The sequence below is a fragment of the Panthera onca genome, chromosome F2 (assembly GCF_046562875.1).
Source record: "Panthera onca isolate mPanOnc1 chromosome F2, mPanOnc1 haplotype 2, whole genome shotgun sequence".
In the NCBI taxonomy this organism is placed as follows: Eukaryota; Metazoa; Chordata; class Mammalia; order Carnivora; family Felidae; genus Panthera; species Panthera onca.
In genome coordinates this window covers 46,494,870-46,516,284 of record NC_138356.1, presented here as the reverse complement: position 1 = coordinate 46,516,284, position 21,415 = coordinate 46,494,870, and the positions used below count along the sequence as shown (strand labels likewise).

Genomic DNA, 21,415 nt, shown 5'->3' with positions numbered 1-21,415 from the left:
GGACCGTGAGATCGTGACCTGGCTGAAGTCGGACGCTTAACCGACTGCGCCACCCAGGCGCCCCATAAAGTTGAATTTTAAATTAAACATTTAAAATGATATAAACTTGAAAGTCAGCATTTAATATTTTATATAATGTACACAGATTTTCATGCTTGTTTGCTGATTGACTTGTTTCTGCTTACTCTCCTGAAGATTTGGGGTAGAACTCAAAGGTATTAATAATGAATTGTAGGTATGGGTCCAGAAGCAATTCAGAGAGGACCTGATATATGTAAACTGTACCCTGTAGAGTCAGCTGTAGCCATTGAATGGTCCACTTGGAAATGATATTCCTGTTTTTTAAATGTAGGGATAGGTGTTTATTGGTTATAGGACACATGACATACTGAGTAACAGACTTGACCCTGGAATCAGTGTCTCTGGATATGAATTGTAGCTTCTCCACTAATTCTCTGTGCAACCCTGAACAAGTTGTCTCAACTATAAAATGAAGATATTAATAATACTTATGTCTATAAGGTTGAAACATTTCCTGACACATAGTAGGTGCTCTGGCTGTTAGAGGTGGAGAAACTAGAGAAACCAGTCACCTGCTAGAGATTTGCATTTGTTATTGATTTTAAAATAAACATCATGATTTAGTCATCCAAATAAATGTTGATCTTACAGTATTCACCATGGGGGATTTTATGTTGTTTTTTTTTCAGCAGTGCTACCCTGGAACACCTTATTGGTCATAACCTTTAGATCCTAATACAGCCACTTAAACTATCTTCTTAATGTCAGTTTGATTTTTGGAAATGGCCAGAAGTTCCTTTGGAGCTAAGTTTAACCACTAGAATATCATACCAAGTTGAATCACCGGTTTGGGATATATCCAAAGTAAAATGTGACTGTCTGATCATGGGAATGATTTTTTTTTTTTTTTGAAGTTTATTTATTTTGAGAGAGAGGTAGTGCAAGGGAGGGAGGGGCAGAGAGAATCTCAAGCAGGGATCTCTCAAGGGAGAGAGAGAATCTCAAGCAGGCTGTGCACTGTTAGTGCAGAGCCCAATGTGGGTCACGAAGTCACAAGCCGTGAGACACATGACCTGAGTCAAAATCAAGAATTGGTTGCATAACCGACTGAGCCACCCAGGTGCCCTCGAGAGTGATTTTCTTTATATTAAGTTGCTTTGAAAGTAATTATGAAAGAAAAACTTCCCAAATGATTTGAGCCAAATAGTAGCATTGTTGGAATAAATATAGCCTCCCAAGGTGATTATTTTAAAAAGTTCATTTGGAATTTTTCCATATTTCAAAAATCTTATAATTCTGAAAATTTAAGTACATGCCTTTTTACTTTCAGTACTCTAAAAATCAGAACTCTCAGGACAAATGTTTATGTGATAGTTTCTTTTGATATAATCTATAAACTTGAACTTGGCTGCTCATTGACTGGTGGGGGGAAGAGGAAAGGAAACTACCATCTGAAATGGTTTTATTAATTCCCATTATTCCAGATATCTTGGTATTTTTTGTCTCCCATTATCATGATTCTTTGAAAAATTGGCTGTACTTTTAAAGATTGCTTGACATAACGATAATAATCAGTTGACTGTTTCTTATGAGTGAGTTGAAGATAAGTAAGAGTGCTGTATTGTGATTATATTTGTCTTTAAACTGTGACAGTATTGCATCTACATGAGACACTTCTTATAGCTACTAGGGAGTTTATGCACTTGGAGTTCACATTTTAAATAACTGTATTTTTCACTTTTGTTACTATATTTTCCCCCTTTATTAAAAATACATTTAATTGGTTTTCCACTCCCCTATCTACTACTGTCCCCTGTGTACTATTCCCTAATGCTACCACCCCCAAGAGATAACCACTGTTAACATTTTGTTGTGAGTCCTTACAGGTAATATGGTGGGGGTGGGAACATTTTTAAACAAATTTTGAGATTTGACGAATTTGACAAATTGTACAGTGTTTTGTAACCTGTTATTTTTTTTTTCTTAATATGACAGTAGGCCAGCCCATATTTTAACAGCAAATAGAAATATGATTTAAAAAAAAAAAACACAAAACTTTGTCAAACCCACCTTAAATACAAACAGGAAACTTTTAACATAAAGCAGCTGTGGATTAGTTGATGCTCAGGGAATGGGGCATCAGTTGACCATCTAATCAGTAAAACAGCTCTATTTAGGATTTTTGCATTTTGAGAGAAAAATATGTACACAGTGAATTTTTTTTTCTAATTTGTTTTAAGAAAAGAGACAAAGACAAAACAGCCTTTTGTAGATAAGTACACAGTGAAAACATGCACATCTATAAGGAGACCTCAAAAAAAATCCCTTATGGTGTTCATTCTCTAACATGTAATCTAAGCGTATTAAAAGGCTGTTTTGTGTTTTTAGAACATAAGAATGAATGAGGATGTCCCCTTTCATTTTGTTCTGAATGTATCAGAGCCAAAGTCGAGTGTCTTTACTCCCACCTCTAATTGAGATATTTACTACTTGAGTATACTCTGGAATGAGGAAGTTTATCAATTAATATGCCAGTTAAGCAGATAGTATTAGCATTTCTTTAATTTGATGTACTAGACATTATATCACCTATAAAAGCTAGCTTTTTAAAATTTATGCTCCAGTGTTAAAAGTATTTTAATGCAGACTTTATGTCCTTTGGATCATTGAAATCATGATTTACGGATATTTTTAATTTTTATATTCTTGATCTGGCTGCATAGAGTTACCAGTTTGCTCAAAATTGTTTGAATTGTTAAAATACTAATTGTGAGCCTTGATCAGTTCTTAAGTTAAAAACCAGCTTTAGGGGGCGCCTGGGTGGCTCAGTTGGTTAAGTGGCCGACTTCGGCTCAGGTCATGATCTCGCGATCCGTGAGTTCAAGCCCCGCGTCGGGCTCTGTGCTGACAGCTCAGAGCCCGGAGCCTGTTTCAGATTCTGTGTCTCCCTCTCTCTGACCCTCCCCCGTTCATGCTCTGTCTCTGTCTCAAAAATAAATAAACGTTAAAAAAAAAAAATTAAAAAAAAAAAAACAGCTTTAGCTCTTAAAGAAGCAGTAAGGAAAGCTGAATTCACTGATAAAGCACAAGTAAAATATGACCATGAAACTTTTAGAAAGGAAACTAGAATATAGCTTAATGCTTATCATGTAAGAAAATGGAACAAATACTTGAATTCAATGGCTAGTACCATGCATATCTTTTCTTAACTGTGTATAGTTAGAAAATATACCTCACTACTAATAATAGAAAATAATTTACTGGTTGCTCTTAAATAGATGCCAAAGTTCAAAATAGTTGTGTAATTTGAGATAACTTGTATTCTATGTTAGTGATTCCAAAAGTTATGTACCATTTGATTTTAACTTAGCACCTGTGTGCATTGTAACCATATTACTGTGCATTATCCAGAAACAGCATTTGAATAAATGAATAAAAAAAGGACAAAGATAACTATTCTGTAGTATAAAGAATTATCTACATTTTAATAAAGTAGAGATGGTTAGAAAAGTTTTAGAATATCAAGTGCCACTTAGAGAAGAGAGCTATGAGGTAGGAGCAAAGACAAACTTTATGTAGTTTGCAGTTTGCCCAGGGCTGTCCTCGGTTCTCCTTTCTCTTTTTATTATTTTGTTACTGTTTGTTCTCATTGTTCTACTGTGTTTGAAAATGTTTACAATTTAAAAATTTAATACAAAGTATGTTCCTTTCTTCAGTTAACAATCTGATATGTTAAGATTATTTTTGGCATTGCTGCAATTGATTATCTACTAAAATTGTTATTTTTAGACCAGTTTTATGTACTAAACAGGTCTCTCTGTTTTCCTGATAGCTGATGATATAAAGCCATGTCCACGATGTGCTGCTTATATAATAAAGATGAATGATGGGAGCTGTAATCACATGACATGTGCTGTCTGTGGTTGTGAGTTTTGTTGGTTATGTATGAAAGAAATCTCAGATTTACATTATTTAAGGTAAGTTTATAGTAGGAGCTAGCTATTTAGTCTGTGGCCATACCACCCTGAATATGCCCAATCGTGTCCGATTTGGGAAGCTAAGCAGGATCAGGCCTGGTTAGTACTTGGGTGGGAAGGGAAAAGGAGCTATTTATGTCTAAATATAATTTTATATTGTAAAATAATTTGAAACTGTATTCTAAGCATTTTTAAACTTGGTGCTTATAAGATTCTTAGAGGGATGTGTTTTATTTCAGTTACATAAATTTAAAAGGAACCAAATTATTGTGCTTGTCATTTGGGATTAGTCAAAAATAGGAAACCTAGATTTCTTCTTTTTTTGTGTTTGTTTTGTTTTTTTTTTAAACTAGAAAGCTAGTATTTTATACCCCCATGTAATTATGCTAGGTCATAAATAATTCCACTTAATTTTCTCATATATAAATTTTCTCATTTATTCCACAAAGTGAGCTTAATATAATCAGATAATTGTATGCCTAAAACAGGGATAGAAATAAGCATGTTTGCATTAATTTACTCTTCAAAAACTAACATTTTCCGGCTAATGGAGAACTAGGGATAAATATTTAACCTGAATTCTAGTTATCAGCATTCTTTAAAAAAAATTTTTTTTTAATGTTTATTTTTGAGAGCTAGAGAGAGACACACAGAGTGTGAGCAGGTAGGGGCAGAGAGTGGGGAGACAGAATCTGAAGCAAGCTCCAGGCTCCAAGCTGTCAGCACAGAACCGTGAGATCATGATCTGAGCCAAAGTCTGACGCTTAACCGACTGAGCCACTCAGGTGCCCCTATCAGTATCCTTTTAAAATAATTTATGGTGATTCTTACACTGATTTTTTTTTTTTTTTGGCTTTTAATGAACCTAGAATTCAAAGAAAGGGAAAAAACCTCATTCCTAAGTATGAAAATTCTTTTAGAGTCATTTCTTTAATGTACTGTAGTCATTATTATGTTTTACAGTGGTTACAGTTATAATTTTTTTCATTAGTCCATCAGGTTGTACTTTTTGGGGGAAGAAACCCTGGAGCCGAAAGAAGAAGATATTGTGGCAGCTGGGGACACTTGTTGGTGCTCCTGTAGGAATTGCTTTAATAGCTGGCATTGCTATCCCTGCAATGATTATTGGCATTCCTGTCTATGTGGGCCGTAAGGTAAAATGCTTGATTCCTTATTAGTTTAATATCTTATTCTAAATCTTTAGGTTTAAGGTTGATGATTTTTGTTTTGCCTTTTATTTGTTTTGAAAGATCATTTTTAGTATTTTCAGTATAAAACTACTTTATTTTTCATAAAATAATTTTCAGCATTCAGCAAACTCATACGAGTGCATAGAAAGTAGACTTGCTTTGGGGCAGCTGGGCGGCTCAGTCAGTTGAACGTCTGACTTCAGCTAGGTCGTGAACTTGCAGTTCATGAGTTCGAGCCAGAGCCTGGAGCCTGCTTTGGATTCTGTGTCTCCCTCTCTGTTCCTCCTCTGCTCACACTCTGTCTCTCTCTCTCTCAAAAATAAATGAAGATTAAAAAATTTTTTTGTAAAAGTAGACTTGCTTTAAAATTACCTGACTCTGAAAACTTGAGTACATTTGTATTATAAACCTTTCTAACTTTAAGTGTAAAGTATTGAAGGACACACCTGATATTTTTCGCATGGATGTATATCCTTGTAAAGTCAGGTCTAGAAAAAGTTAATGGCTAAAAAACACATGCCCTCAAGGCAAAGAATAATTAGCCAGTTCCTGAATTATTTTGAACTTTAGTTCAAAGCTTTTATTTTCTTAGATTACTGCTATTACTAAATATGCTGTTTTGTAGATGATAACAATCTTTTGAAGGTCCAAACACCAATAATTACCAGTGAGTGGCCTGTGAATGATGAATTATATTTCAGTAGCTATTCAGTAATTCTTTTTTGAAAAGTTAAAGGGATAATTTGTGAAGTGGCTAAGAAGTCACTTAGTGGCTAATAGAAAATCAGAATTGAGAAGTAACTATAGAAGGTATCTAATTGCAGAATAGAGCAGAGGCATATAGCCCTTACTGTGTGCTGGGTGTTTTATGTACTTTGACTCCTTTTAAACTCACAGAAATTTATGTGTTAGAATATTGAGGTTTAGGAAAGTTTGAGTTACACAAAAAGAAGCAGAGCTAGGATGTAAACACAGATACATTCTTTATGTAAGAATCCTGATAAATTCCTCTAGCCATTTGGGCACTTCAGTAATGGGGGAGACACCAACTTCTGAAGCAGCCCATTCTGTTACCTGTTATCGGTAATTGTTATGTTGAGTCAGAATCTGTTTCCCTTTGAATTGTTTCATTAAATTCCAGTTAAGACTTTTGGGGCCAAACTCAAGACAAAGCTGATCCTTTTCTGTATAACAGGCACATTTTTAAATATTCAACATATATTACTTTTATAATCAGAAAAATAACAATACATACTATTTTTTTAAAAAATTAGCTTTGGGACCAAGGATAAACATAGATACTTATGAGCCAAATGTCTATTATGGAAGGTTTTAAGTAACTAAGCTTGTTTAAAGTGTCCCATACATAATAGCTGATTATAATAATTTTTCATGTAATTATCCAAAGCAAGCCTTTGCTAAAAACAAAACTGTTTATTCAGATACTTAGAAATAGAAGTAGAAGGTAAATAGAGACTGTTGTACTGCACACACTTACAAATAATTTATAGAGGAGGGATTATTTACCTCATTGTTCAAGTCGTAGGTGCAGTTACCAGTCTCCTTTTTTCAAACATCTACAAGTTGATGAATTAGTTTTCCATTGAAACAATTTTCTCTGCGGTATTTGGGGATACAAACCAGCCCAGGCAAACCCATTAAGTTGATAAAGTACCTAGAAGTTTAGTCTTTATTTGCAATAACAAATAGAAAATGTGGCACAAAATAGTAAAATAGAAAAAATTAAGTTGAACCAGAAGTACTACGATATGATCACTGTAATTAAACATTAGTGCTTAAGGATGAAAAGTTTTCTGGAGGGTTCCAGTTTACTCTGTCAGTTTTTAGTTTTGGCTTTATTCTGCTTCAGTGCTGTTTTTCAGGAATGGTAGTTGGGAGAGGAGCAAGAATTAGCTGCAGTACTGAAGGATAATGAAAGATACCTTGGGCGGGGCTGCCATCGCTACCTGCAGGGACTGTTGAGGCAATTATAGAGGCCCATTCCGTAGGAACATATAGTCAATGCTGGGAAACAAGATTCTGACTAGGAAATAGGAATATTTCTTGTCCCACGCATGCTTCTCCCACCTCCCCACCCCAGCTTTCTCACTGTTTAATATATTTCACAAGACTCATTGTACTTTATAGCCTTCAAAATAACCATATAATAATAATAGATTATTTTATTAAACCTCACTTGTAATACTGTTCATAAGTCAAGTATCTTATGTTAGAGACTACTTGCACACTTTTGAAGGCTGTTGTGAATCTCTATTGAAACAGGAGAAATGTACTTATTAGCTTTAGCCCTTGCAAATCACGAGACCAAAGATACTGAGCTGTTTTTTGTTTTGTTTTTTAATGTTTATTCGTTTTTGAGAGAGACACACAGACAGCATGAGCAGGGGAGTGGCAGAGAGAGGGAGACACAGAATCGGAAGCAGGCTCCAGGCTCTGAGCTGTAAGCTCAGAACCCCACATGGGGCTTGAACTCACAAACTGTGAGATCATGACCTGAGCTGAGGTCGGACACTTAACCAACTGAGCCACTCACGCGTCCCAGATACTGAGCTGTTTCTTGAAGTTCATATATCTCCCAAGCCACTTTCAATGTGATATTAAATTCTATTTATTACTACTTATGTTGTATACAAAGATGCTAAGTAGATCTAACTTCTGTCCCCTGGCAGCAGCATTCTCTTTTTTCCCTCTTTCACCTTTTTACTTTGAGCTATAAATGGGACCCCAGGATTCTGAGTCATTTGATAATATTTTTCTTTATAAAAAGGAATCTAAGTGACTTATTTAGTGGTGTTTGCTTATTAGTACTGCTTGTTAAAGGTTAATTTTTTTTAAAAATGGGGCAGGGGGAGCTGCCTGGCTGGCTCAGTCAGTTAAGCGTCTGACATCGGCTCAGGTCATGATCTCACGGTTCATGGGTTTGAGCCCCGCATCGGGCTATGTGCTGACACCTCAGAGCCTGGAGCCTGCTTTGGATTCTGTGTCTGTCTCTGTGTCCCTCCTCGGCTCACGTTCTCTCTCTCTCTCTCTCTCTCTCTCTCTCAAAATAAATAAACATTTAAAAAAAAAAGTTGTAGAAATCTCCCCTAGAAGCCAACTTTTACCATTTAGGGATGTTTATTTAGAAACCTGTGAAATGCTAAATTTCTTAGGAGTACTCCTATTAGTAAATACCCAATTCATAACTGTGTTGAAAATAATATTAATTTCTTCTTTGCTCAAAACATGATTTTAACTATTCTTGAATAAGATTATACATTTGCTCAAGACTATTTAAAAGTAAACACAAAGTAAAATCTATTAAATCACTGTCTTTTTGAAGCAAATTATTAATAAGGAGTAAACTGTCTAAGAATGTGGTTTAAGAACATTAAAACATTTGTCTTCAATTAGGACACTTAAGTGAATGAAGTTATAAAAGAAATCACTTTAAATTACTATCAAATGTATGTCTAGACTTTCATTTAAATTAAATATGTAATGTGTTTTTAAATCTTCACCTCGTTTTTATTTTTAATTCAAGATTCACAACCGATACGAAGGCAAGGACGTTTCAAAGCACAAACGGAATTTGGCCATAACAGGTGGTGTAACATTGTCTGTAATAGTATCTCCAGTTGTAGCTGCAGTAACTGTAGGTAAGAAAATGCTTACAAATACAATAATCTCAAGTTTTAAGTTTTGTGGAAGGATTGAAAGCATTGTATTTTTTTTAAATATAATTTACTGTCAAATTGGTTTCCATACAACACCCAGTGCTCATCCCAACGATAATTACTTTTGTATTTAAGGACAATTTAAACTGAGCCTACAGAAAACCTCTCATTGAGTAATTGTATTGGTTAAAAGTATTATAGACTCAAGAGCCTAGCATTAGGATAATTGGTAAATTCTTAGTGGCTTATTCCCTCCCTCACCCCATACAGTTTGAAGACTTGGCACTTAAAAAGGTTGACATCTTTTTTCACCTCATGAGTGTCACCTGAAAGATTCAGAGCTTTGAATTTGTTTGTTCCCCTTATCAGCTGGGTAAATCCACTTTGGGCAAGAGTTGGAGAGCAACAGCACTTTTCTCCTGTATATTTTCTCTTGAAAAGGCTTTCTAAAAAGTCATGTTTCTATGATTTATTTTTTGCCTTCTAATGACTAATTTAATTCCTCTTTAGGTATTGGTGTTCCTATTATGTTAGCCTATGTCTATGGTGTTGTTCCAATTTCTCTCTGTCGAAGCGGAGGTTGTGGAGTCTCAGCAGGCAATGGAAAAGGAGTCAGGATTGAATTTGATGATGAAAATGATATAAATGTTGGTGGAACTAATACAGCTGTAGGTAAGTCCTTTAAGCAAAGGAAGAAAATGTACTTATTAATAGTTTATGTTAGGGGATAGATAACATGCAAATTAGAATTTCCATTGCCTTCTTTTCCAGAGGCCTAATAGCATTCATCCAGAAGTATATCATTGAAATACTGCCTAGGAAAGGTGAATGGATGAAAACAGGTGGGAGGGTTCTGGGTACCTAACCTACACTGGAAATGTAACGTCTTAGAAGTTCTAGACTTCAGTCTTCAATTTTGCTTAAAATATTACAAGTCAGTAAGGATAGGATATGAAGAGAAAGGTAGTTCATAAAAGAAGAAATGCAGGTGGCCAGTGAATAGAGAATATCTTCAACCTACTGTTATTCAAAGAAATATGAATTAACTAGAGAATGAAAAGGCCCTCATAGACTACCAGTAGGAGTAAAACCTTAAAAAATGTGCATGTTCTATATTCCAGCAATTCTTCTTATAGAAATTTGTCTTCAGGAAATAATTAGGCAGAAGTACAAAGATAATATGCACTTTCTTCCCTCCCATTCTGTCTTGAACTCACTCCAAATGTATTTGGAGCCTTCCACTCTAGGGTTTTATCTCTACCACTCCACTAAAGCAGAGTCATGAGTGACCTCCATGTTACCAGATATAATGGTCACCTTTTGGGTTTTATCTTAATATACCAGTACACCTGACATGGTAGACCATGCCCTCCTTCTTGAAATATTTTCTTCACTTGTCTTCCGGGAAACCTTTTCTCATCTCATCATGTCTCCTGGCTACTTCTTGTCAGTCTTCATCTACGCCCGCTGCATGTATAATCTCCTCTATTAAATAACATGTAGACTGACGACTCATAAATTTGTGTCTAGGCTGGAACTCTCCTTTGAACTTCACATTTGTACATCTAACTCTCCTCTTTAATCTACACTTGAATATCTAACAAGAATTTCAAGGTTAACTTGTCTGCAACCAAACTCTTCACTCTAAGACGTGTTCTCTCAGTCATCATCCTCACCTCATTAAGTAGCCTCTCCATTCTTGCTGTTGCTTGGGCCAAAAACCTTCACTTACAGTGACTCCTCCTTTTCCCTTCTTACCCTACATCAGATCCATCAGCAGATTCTGGTGCTTCCTTCAATATTTAGCTATAATCCAACCATTTCTTACCCTCACCACCACTATTCCATTAGTCCAAGCTACTATCCTCTTCTTGGTCTATTGTAATAGCTTCTTTAGCTCATCCATCATCTTATCTTCCACTCACTATTCCACAGCGTAGCCATAGTGATAACTTGTGAAACATAAATCAGATCATGTCTTTCTTGTGCTCAGAACTCTGCTAGTGCTTCCAACTGTGCTGGAGGAAAAATCCACAATCCCTACCGTGGCCTGTACAGCTCCACTCCACATGATCTGTCCTAGGCTGCATCTCTGAACTTCTTTCTTGTCACTCTCCTATCTTATACCATCCCTCCTTCGTGTTTTTGAGGATGCCAAGTACACCTTTACTTGTAGACTTTTAAACTTGAGTTCTCTCTGCCTGGAATAGTTTTCTCCCCTGGTATCAGATCTTATAATAGCTTACAGACAGTTGGATCTGTAGGACATATCTAGAAATCAGCTTCTGGCCCATTTTCTTGACCTGGAGAATAATAAGTGGTTTAAATGGAACCTTGTTGGAAACTCACATATTTGCCTCCAAAGTCAGCTAACTTTTTCAACCGTCACATTTTTTACAGAATTCCTAAATCATCTGGATTTTCTAAAAAGTGCTGACCACTTTTTTGGGAAGGGGTGGGATTTTAAGCCAATTTTGCCTTAAAGGGAAAAATTTGATTCCTTAAAAGCACTTATCACAATTTGTAATAACTTTTTTGTTTACTTGGTTTCTTAAGGATGAGGGCTATATATGTCTTCTTTGTTACTGTATTTTTAGCACCCAGAACATAGTAGGTACTTGCTTTCACCATATTTATTTGTTTCCATTAGCATACAAAAATCCTAGTGTTTTTAATCCTAAAAAAAAAAGGAGAAAACCAGTTTCTCCTCTCCCATTTCTTCTCATTCCTCATTTCTTTTTTTTTTCTTTCTTGAGTATAGTTGACACACAGTAATACACTAATTTCAAGTGTGCAACATGGTGATTCAACAAGTTTCTGCATTATACTGTGCTCACCACAAGTGTAGCGACCGTCTGTTCCCATACAGTTCTATTATGGCAAAAAGTGGTGACAGTTTAATACTGAGAGTTAGTCCTTAATCTGTTTTCAAACTCTGAGATACTTCTCTTTCCCTTTACCCCATAGTTACTTGTTCTTGACTCCAGATGTCTTTTCTGTTCCTGTGTATGTTTTATAATAAAACGTCCTATCTGAAATCATAGAGGAATTTAAGAAGAGGAAAACTAATAATCACACTTATTTAATTTCTTTGAAATATTTGCATTTAGACACAACTTCAGTAGCAGAAGCAAGACACAACCCTAGCATAGGGGAGGGAAGTGTTGGTGGTCTGACTGGCAGTTTGAGCGCGAGTGGAAGCCACATGGATCGCATAGGAGCCATTCGAGACAACTTGAGTGAAACGGCCAGTACCATGGCTCTGGCTGGAGCCAGTATAACAGGGAGTCTGTCAGGAAGTGCCATGGTAAACTGTTTTAACAGGTAAGAGAAATGTGCTTTGTTTTCTGTTTGCCTTCTGTTAACTACAAATTATTCATTAAATAAGAATTTTGAATGATTATGTCATTATGTAATCATTATGATGATTACATATAACCGGGCTGTGTCAGAGTTGAAAATGGTAATATTAAAAATGAATCTAAGTGGTGAACAGGAGGTTTTTGCTTGTTTGAATTTTCTGTCATAATAGTATATACCCATGGTATGGTAAAAGCCAAGTCTATGGCATAGCATTCTGCCAGTTTTTTCACTGCACTTGTCACATCTGATGTTATGAATCAGTGCTAGAGCTGCTTTGGTAGGCACAGTAAAGGAAATACTTAAGCCTGGACCTTACCTCTCAAGACAGCAGCAGCTGGATGTTAGAAAAAGAGACACTGGGTTAAGGCCTAGGGGAGCAGGAGGAATCAGGATATGTGGGAGTGTGTAAACTGAGGCCAGGGTAGTCTAGTCCACCTGAATCCTTTTGTATATTTATGTTTATTTCATTCTCACCAAGTCTTTTACCAACAGCCATACAGATAAGTAGGAGAAATGTAAAGCATTTTTATCTTCCTTTGTTTCTTTTCTAATTCAGTATTCTTTACTTCTGTTTATTAGCTTTTTTAATGTAAGAAAGTATACATGAATTAAAAGATAAATTGGTCGTATTTATCTTATTTTTAGGTAGCTTGCTTTTGAACACAATTCTTAAGTTATATTATTATTATGTCATTTTTAAAGAATCAGATATTTTATAGGATCTTTTTAAAAAATGTTTTTAAAGCTTATTTATTTATTTTGTGTGCAAGAGAGTGAAAACTAGCAGGGGAGGGGCAGAGAGAGAAGGGCACAGAGGATCCAAAGTGGGCTCCATGCTGACAGCAGAGAGCTTGATGTGGGGCCCAAACTCATGAACCATGAGATGATGACCTGAGCTGAAGTCGGATGCTTAACCAACTGAGCCACCCAGGTGCCCCAGGATCTTTTTTTTTTTAGTTTATTTATTTTGAGAGAGAGCTAGCAAGTGGGGGAGGGGCAGAGAGGGAGGGAGAGAGAATCCCCAGCAGGCTCTGCACCATTAACGTAGAGCTCGATGCGGGGCTCGAGCTCGTGAACTGTGGGATCATGACCTGAGCCAGAATCAAGAGTCAGATAGTTAACTGAGCCACCCAGGCACCCCAAAAGTCAAATTGGTTGTATTTATCTTAATTTTTAGGTAGGTTGCTTTTAAATACAAACCCTTAAGTTATAGTGGTGTTTATTATTATGTCTTTTTTAAAGAATCAGGTCAAATTTATAGGATCATTTTTAATATATAGATGCTCATGATTTTTTGATTCACTGTTCTGTCAAGTAGAATGGTTTTTAGTGTATTCAGATTTTGTTTCACACTCAAACATGGCCAGCATATTTAATTAAAATCCTTTATGTCCTTTTTGTGTTATTCTGTTAGTATCTTACTTGGCAGACAGCTAATTTTTCCTATTTTATTTGGATGGCTGGTACTGTTCTGTGTGCTGCAGTAGAATTTAAATAATCAAATAAAAGGAGGCTAAAAAAATGCTGGTAGTTGTTTCTAAAATAGTTTCTTAATTCCTAGGGATTCTTAATGGAATTATTTGAAGATATGTATTATAGTAGTCTGATATTATATGTAATTTCAGTTTTTATCTCCTCCCTGCTTTTTAAGGTTGGAAGTACAAGCAGATGTACAGAAAGAACGGTACAGTCTAAGTGGAGAATCTGGCACAGTCAGCTTGGGAACAGTTAGTGATAATGCCAGCACCAAAGCAATGGCAGGATCTATTCTGAATTCCTACATCCCGTTGGACAAGTAAGGAAAGAACTGTTATAAAGTTAAAGATTTTTTTTTCTTTAATTTTTTAATGTTTATTCTTGAGAGAGACAGAGCACAAGTGGGGGAGGGGCAGAGAAAGAGGGAGACCTAGAATCCAAAGCAGGCTCCAGGCTCTGAGCTGTCAGCACAAAGCCTGATACGGGGCTCGAGCCCATGACCTGATCATGAAATCATGACCTGAGCCGAAGTCAGACGCTCAACTGACTGAGCCACCCAGGTGCCCCAAAAGTTAAAGTATTTTTTAAATTAATTTTAAAAGAATTATTCCTATCATTAGGCAAAACTATCATAAATAATGGTTACCAACTATTGGGTTCTCTGGGAAAAGCAAATGAAGAGATGTCCAGAGTAGGCAAATGCATAGAGACAGAAAGTATATTAGGTGTTGTCGGGGTGGGAAGACAGGCAGTGGAAGTGGATACAGAGTTGCTTGTGGGAATGATGAAAGTGTTGTGAAGTTAGGTGGTGGTGTGATGGTTGCACAACTCTGTGAATACACTAGAGAACATTGAATTGTGTGCTTTAAACAAGGGAATTTTGTGTTATGTAAATTACATCTCAATAAAGCTATTCTGAAAAAAAATGGAGAAGGTAACAGTACCTGGAACAGCATAAGCAATAAATGCAGCTATTTCTGGGTTTTTTTTTTTTTGATTAAAGCATTATTGTAAATATAGTCCTATTATTTCAAGTAATTTTTTTTATTTTTTTTAATGTTTTTTTAATTTATTTTTGAGAGAGACAGAGCATGAACGGGGGAGGATCAGAGAGAGAGGGAGACACAGAATCCGAAACAGGCTCCAGGCTCTGAGCTGTCAGCACAGAGCCCGACACGGGGCTTGATGTCACAGACCATGAGATCATGACCTGAGCCGAAGTCGGATGCCTAACCGACTGAGCCACCCAGGAGCCCCTCAAGTAATTTTTTAATAGAACTTGTCCTACATCAATTTGTTCTGACAGCTTTTATGTAGTCTTTGAATTTTTCACACAGAATCCCTCCCCCTTTGCTGCTAACCTGAATAAAAATAAAAGGAAGTTAGAAATTTGTTTATATTTGTTACTCTTATGTTCCAGAGAAGGCAACAGTCTGGAGGTGCAAGTAGATATTGAATCAAAGCCATCTAAATTCAGGCACAACAGCGGAAGTAGTAGCGTGGAGGATGGCAGCGCCGCTCGGAGTCATCCTGGTGGTTCATCCAGTGGTTTGCCTGAAGGTAAATCCGGTGCCACCAAGTGGTCCAAAGAAGCAACAGCAGGAAAGAAAGCAAAAAGTGGTAAATTGAGGAAAAAGAGTACCATGAAGATAAATGAGACCAGAGAGGACATGGATGCACAGTTGTTAGAACAGCAAAGCACGAACTCAAGTGAATTTGAGGCTCCATCCCTGAGTGACAGTATGCCATCTGTAGCGGATTCGCACTCTAGTCATTTTTCTGAATTTAGTTGTTCTGACCTAGAAAGCATGAAAACTTCTTGTAGTCATGGTTCCAATGATTATCATGCCCGCTTTGCTACTGTTAACATTCTTCCTGAGGTAGAAAATGACCGTCTGGAAAATTCTCCACATCAGTGTAGCATCTCTGTGCTTACCAAAACTGCTTCGTGTTCAGAAGTTCCACAGTTGAATCATATTGCTGAAGAACATGGTAACAATGGAATAAAACCCAATGTTGATTTATATTTTGGTGATGCACTAAAAGAAACAAATAATAACCACTCACATCAGACAATGGAATTAAAAGTTGCAATTCAGACTGAAATTTAGGCCTATAAATGCTGCAAATTAATTACCACTGAACAACCTTGTTTGGAGCTGGTTGAACTACATGTGACTACTTTAAGTTTCAAGTTACCAGCAAATGCCAGGTTGCATAATCTAATGCAGATACATTTTCTGTGTTCAGCAAAGCATTGTGTTTCATGTGGCTCTTAATTACCAAACTATGAAATGAAGGCTTTAAAAAGTGCATTATTGTAAGGACAATAATTCTTAAGTATGTTTTGTGTGTTCACCACAAAACAATGCTTGAAGCACATAGTGTGTATTTAGATAGAAATTTGGCTTAATTTATAATCAGTATAAAGTACTAATGCAATTAGAAACATTCTTATGAAGAAAACTTGAGGCTTAGGGATAAGTGGTTAGTGACATTTTATTGAAACCACTAAAGGATACTGTTTAAAGAACTTTGCAGGTTACTCTCAGTATATGATCCTCTTTGTAACATTTCTGTTCATAACTGGGTATAAATTTCATTTTTTTTTCTTCATATGCAATGTGGATATATAAAGCTTAATGCAGCCCATTTGCTACCATTTGGATACTTAGACACTTTGAGCAAGATTGTGGCAGTTTTTGCACAACTTTGAAATAGAAATACCTGGTACTCTCTCTATATCTTGCATCTTGCTGTTGCCATCTTAGAAGCAAAGTGTAAAAGTAGGTAATTAAGTATACTGACAGCACCAAATAAGGTCTATAAAACTACAAAATACAATTCCATTAGTTTATAAGTATTACAAAAAAGTCACCTTCTACCAAGGGGACATTTGCACCCCATTGATTCTTGGTGCCTTTGGAATAGACTGGATTTTAAGGGCCTAGTTGTTTGAAGATTTTGCTATATTGTTTTCCATAGTGTCCTCTCTAGCCACTTTGGATTATGTAGACAAATACAAGATAGATAAACATGATTAATAATAACAACGCTGAAAAAGTATTAGCCTACCAAAGACACACTCAGGCTTCAGTGATTACATAACCTCAGTTTTTAACACATGCGTATCTTCTCTGATCATGAGCTCAAAGCACGGTGCAGAGTTTGTACCAAGTACTGAGGAGGGGATCCGTGTATGGCTGGCTTTACTTTCTTTTGCTTTTGTTTATGGAGGGTGGTCAGCTGACATAAACAGAAGTTGGCCAAAATACTGCCTATACTGTTATATAAAACAGGTTAACCTCAATGATAGCAGTTGAAATGTTCCATCTTAAGTGTTTCTGTTAAGTATTACCATTATGGTGCTACTGAGCGTTTTCTTTTGATAAAAAGAAAAATGCCCTGGGCTGCAGTCTTCTTCCATCACTTGTTCTCACCAGGTCCATTAATATGCTTATAACACTAGTGCCAGTTATTTTATTTGATAATGCTTATTATGGTATTTGTATATTTGTTTGCATTCCAATTTTGTTCAACAGTGAGTGTGTAAACTGCATACATTAAATAAATGTAAATACTAATGTATTGCTGCCTTATGGTTCGTTTGCAAGTGTTTTTATAAGAACAAGAATACTTATTTGCTATATGGCAGGTATTTATAGATCTTGCAAGCTATTGAGATGATTATGTATCCTAGTCTCAGCCCAGAAGGAAGCATCTGCTGAAATTCTCAACAAACAATGTTAGAAACTGTCCTTTCTTCATGTCTGATACTTGCCTTTCCTCTAGAAAGAAGCTGCTTTATTCATCAACATATTTTATTTTTTAAAGTGAATTGGGATCTATCATTAAATGTGAAAAGATACGTATTATAAATCCTCATCTTAACAGAAAAGTAAAAAGATCTTAAAAGACTATTCTAAGATTTTCTCTGGCCACATAAGACCATGAAACTAGAGCCATTTAAATTTAAGCTAGTAATTGTAATCAAATGCTTTCCATCCTCGTAGCCTCTAAAAAATGCATTGGTAATTGTTTAAATTTCCTGTTACATAGTTAATAATGAAACTAATATGTATGCATATGTTGCCCACCTTCTTGACATTTCTGTAAAAGACCGAAGATTAAATGGAAAGTGAAACGAGTTTTGGAGGAATACGGCAAAAGTGGTGCCACAGAGGAGGTCAGTGCATTCAGTGTACCTCACTCCACTTCTGGTTGTGCCCTCAACAAGTACTGCCCCAGTCTCACTTGAAAAAAATGGTCTAAACCTTTCCACTGGTTTCAGAAGTTCCTTCATCTCCCACGGATCCTTCACACTTGGATTAATTTAGGACCAAGCCAAATTCCCCTAGAGCTCAACTCTGAGAACACGAGAATACTCCAGGGTTCAAGCAGGCCTTAACTCACCAAAATCTTTGTAAGACCATTTGTAGTTTGCTTTTTTTAAGGCCTACAGGGGAAAAGTCACAGAGTAGTGAGAGAGAAGAATACAAAGATTATAATGGCATTACTCTACTGTTGGTTATGTAGACCACCAGTTTAATGGGATTCTCTTAAATATACAAATTCCCAGCCTCAGAGCACTGAATCTGCTTTTATGGTAAATTTACACAGTCCATCACTATTATTTTCACCGCAAATTGAGTTAATTTGTAAATATGTAAGACTTTCCACAGCATATTGTCTAGTTAAATGTAAACTTTGACCACCAAAGGGTAAAATATATGTTGAAAACCATCCTAGCTATTAATTCCTACATGAGCAAAATACCTAACCTCCTGTTCTCTGATTATTTTGCCTTTATAGCAAGAGTCATTAGGATTCTCAGGGCTACGTTTTATATGGTTCCTTTTAATAGGCTTGTTTTATTTATTTCCCTTATTGAAGCATGAGTTATCATTGCTAAAAGCCAATGTTTACATACTGGTGGGTTTTGAATGCTCAGAATAGTATTGTAAACTTGGGGAGAGTTACAGTGTTTTGGTAACCATCATTTAATAGATGAATAGTGAAGGGGAGTTTGCAGGTTTTAAATTTAGTTCAAATTTAATCATTGTATTTCATATGCTAGTCAGAATTTTTGGGATTCCTGCCAATTTATTCAACTAAATAACAAAGTAGACTGGAGATACAGCATTGTATCAGACACCGTGGCTTCAATGGCCTTATACTATAGTTGGGGGAGAGAGACATGAAAAACATACACATAGCTTAAAATGGTGTCAGATGATGGGTGTTATGAAAAACATGAAGTGTGGAATAAAGGGACTAGAGGTATTGGGTAGTGCTGTTTTATACAGAGCATTTCTGCTTAGATAACATTAGTGTAAAGATCTAAAAGATCCAAACCAAATGGATGAGCATTGCAGAAAGAGATCTTCTCCCAGGTGAGTTAATGGACTATTTAGACATCAGTCTTGGTATTTGACATCTAGTAAGACAAATCTGCCACCTTGTTTTTCTTGGAGAGTGTGTTGACTATTCTTGACACTTTACATTTCCATAACCACTTTAGAGTAACGTTGAATTCCGCCAGTTTTAGTTGGGGTTACATTGGGTCTATAATTATCCCTGTAGAGGTCTTTTGTGTGTTCTGTTAAATTTTATTCCTGGGGAACTTTATATTTTCTTCAATGCCATTTTCTGTTTGTTACTGATAGTAAATATAAATACAGCTGATTTTTGTGTAATTTCACATCTAGGGAATATAGCTTTTAATTCCAGTAGTTAAGCTTCTTTGACATTTCTGTGTACACAGTCGTCATGTGTGAATAATTTATTTTTTTATCTAACATTTTTACAGTGCTCTGAATTGTCCAACACTTTCTACATACTTTTAAAATATTAACTTATTTATTCTTCAGACAACTCTCTGAAGGAGGTATTTATTGTCCCCGTTTTATAGATGAGGAAACAGAGGCACAGAGTTAAGTATTTTGTCCAGGGTGACATGGCTGGTAAGTGGCAAAGCCAGGATTCAAACGGTTTTGTTTCTTCCCCTTTGATCTTTCTATCATGTATTTCGTTTTCTGGCTCATTTGCACTGGCTAGGACTTCAAGTGTAAGGTGCTGAATAACAACCATTAAGTATGATATTTGTGTGGATAAATTTGTAGATGCCCTTTATCAAATTTATTAAGTTGTCTTTTAGTTTACCAAGAGTTTTTACCTTGAGAATGTTGAATTTTATTGACTGCTATTGGAAGGGACATCTGTCATGTAATTGTGATTTATTCCTTTAAGGGTTAATATGGTTATGGTTAATATGGTTAAAATATGAACTTGATTTTTCAAATATTATACAAACCTTCTGGAATAAACTTCAGTATCAGAGTGCATAGGATTGGAATTATATCTTTTTTGAATGTTTGGTAAAAATTGTTGTTAAGGCTATCTGGGCATTGTGAATTATTTTTTAATATTGTAGAAAATGAGATTTTCAGCTTGAGAAGCAGTTCATCTTTATCGATATAATATGAGCAGTAAGGAGTGGCAGGCTTTCTTCTGTAAGAGTTTACTAATCCTAGAATCTGTGAATTTTTCTGGCTCTATGGTAATAACAGTTTTGCTTTTATTGTTTTTCTTTCCAGCCTTTTGCCTAATAATTGGAACACCTATTTCAACTACCTTTTATCCAGCATGGAGGAGGTAAAACTTAGATGCTTCATAGCACAGGTATACCAAGTGCCTCCAAATTCTGAATTCAGAATACTGGGACAAGAGAAATCTTACAAAGAAAGAAACCATAGGCTCTTGAGGATAAGGACCATGTCTTCTTTTTCCTATAAGTTATGTACTAATAAGTACTTTATATTTGAAGAGGAGATTGAGGATAAGCTTGCTATGATGGGACAGAATAACTGAGCGGCGGCAATGAGAATGTTTGTGGGCTTAGGCCTCAGAGTTGGTGACCAGTCTCTTCATTACATTGTTAGAACAAGTTTTTGGAAACAAAGACAGTGACTGAAAAAGCAGTCACTTTTAATAAGGTTTTATATCACGTACGTTCATAAATGTAGGTGTATGACAGCCACTATGATGAAATTTGGAAGTTTTGCGTTCGTGAGCAAACAGCCAAGAAAGAATTCTTGAGACATTTTTGGTGCAAAAAGGTGATTTTATTTTAGCACAGGGACAGGACCCGTGGGGAGAAGGAGCTGCACTAGGGTTGTGAGGAGTGACTGATTATATATTTTTAAGTTTGTGGAGGGAATGGGGATAGAGAGAAAGTTTCTAAGATACTTTGAAACAGGGTTTCAGGACCTTGAGGGGCAGCTGCTGTTAAGGTCATTTTTAGTTTTTAATAAAACATGAAGGCAGCCGTGATTTCTTTGAGGAAGGCACACCCTGCATGTTTCTGGTGTCTGTCTGTGGGCTGCAAGCTGCAAGGAGATTTGCAGCTCTCCTGCCTTTGTTTCCCTCATCAACTGGAACAGCATTTTTCAGGGCTGGTTTAGCCAAGGCATTTTAATTTTGCTTTTGGGGGCTTTTTGTTGTATGTTCATTTATTACAGGAAATATGATACTTTAGCTGGATAAAGAGATTTGTTGATTTGGAGAGGTAATGTGCAAACTGATGTTTCAGAGAATGCACAGAAAAGAATTTACTTTCCCTTTCAGCCCTTTTTTCCCTTCTTCCCCTTTTTTCTTTGCTCCACCTTTTCTCAGCCCCTCCTTTCTACATTACCTTCCCCCATAACCCCTG

At 36.1% G+C, this 21,415-nt stretch overlaps 1 protein-coding gene across 2 annotated transcripts in view; it reads left to right on the top strand.

Moving 5' to 3' along the window:
- The window catches only part of RNF19A (ring finger protein 19A, RBR E3 ubiquitin protein ligase), a 68,210-nt gene extending 50,918 nt beyond the window's left edge, over positions 1-17,292 (top strand). For both annotated transcript variants that reach the window (XM_060611018.3, XM_081792201.1), the window contains exons 4-10: positions 3,854-3,998; positions 4,990-5,152; positions 8,733-8,847; positions 9,376-9,537; positions 11,976-12,189; positions 13,880-14,023; positions 15,125-17,292. In XM_060611018.3, coding sequence (XP_060467001.1) covers positions 3,854-3,998; positions 4,990-5,152; positions 8,733-8,847; positions 9,376-9,537; positions 11,976-12,189; positions 13,880-14,023; positions 15,125-15,815 — 1,634 coding nt within the window. In that variant the 3' untranslated portion in view covers positions 15,816-17,292. The remainder of the gene's footprint in view (positions 1-3,853; positions 3,999-4,989; positions 5,153-8,732; positions 8,848-9,375; positions 9,538-11,975; positions 12,190-13,879; positions 14,024-15,124) is intronic.
- Positions 17,293-21,415: the final 4,123 nt, after the last annotated feature.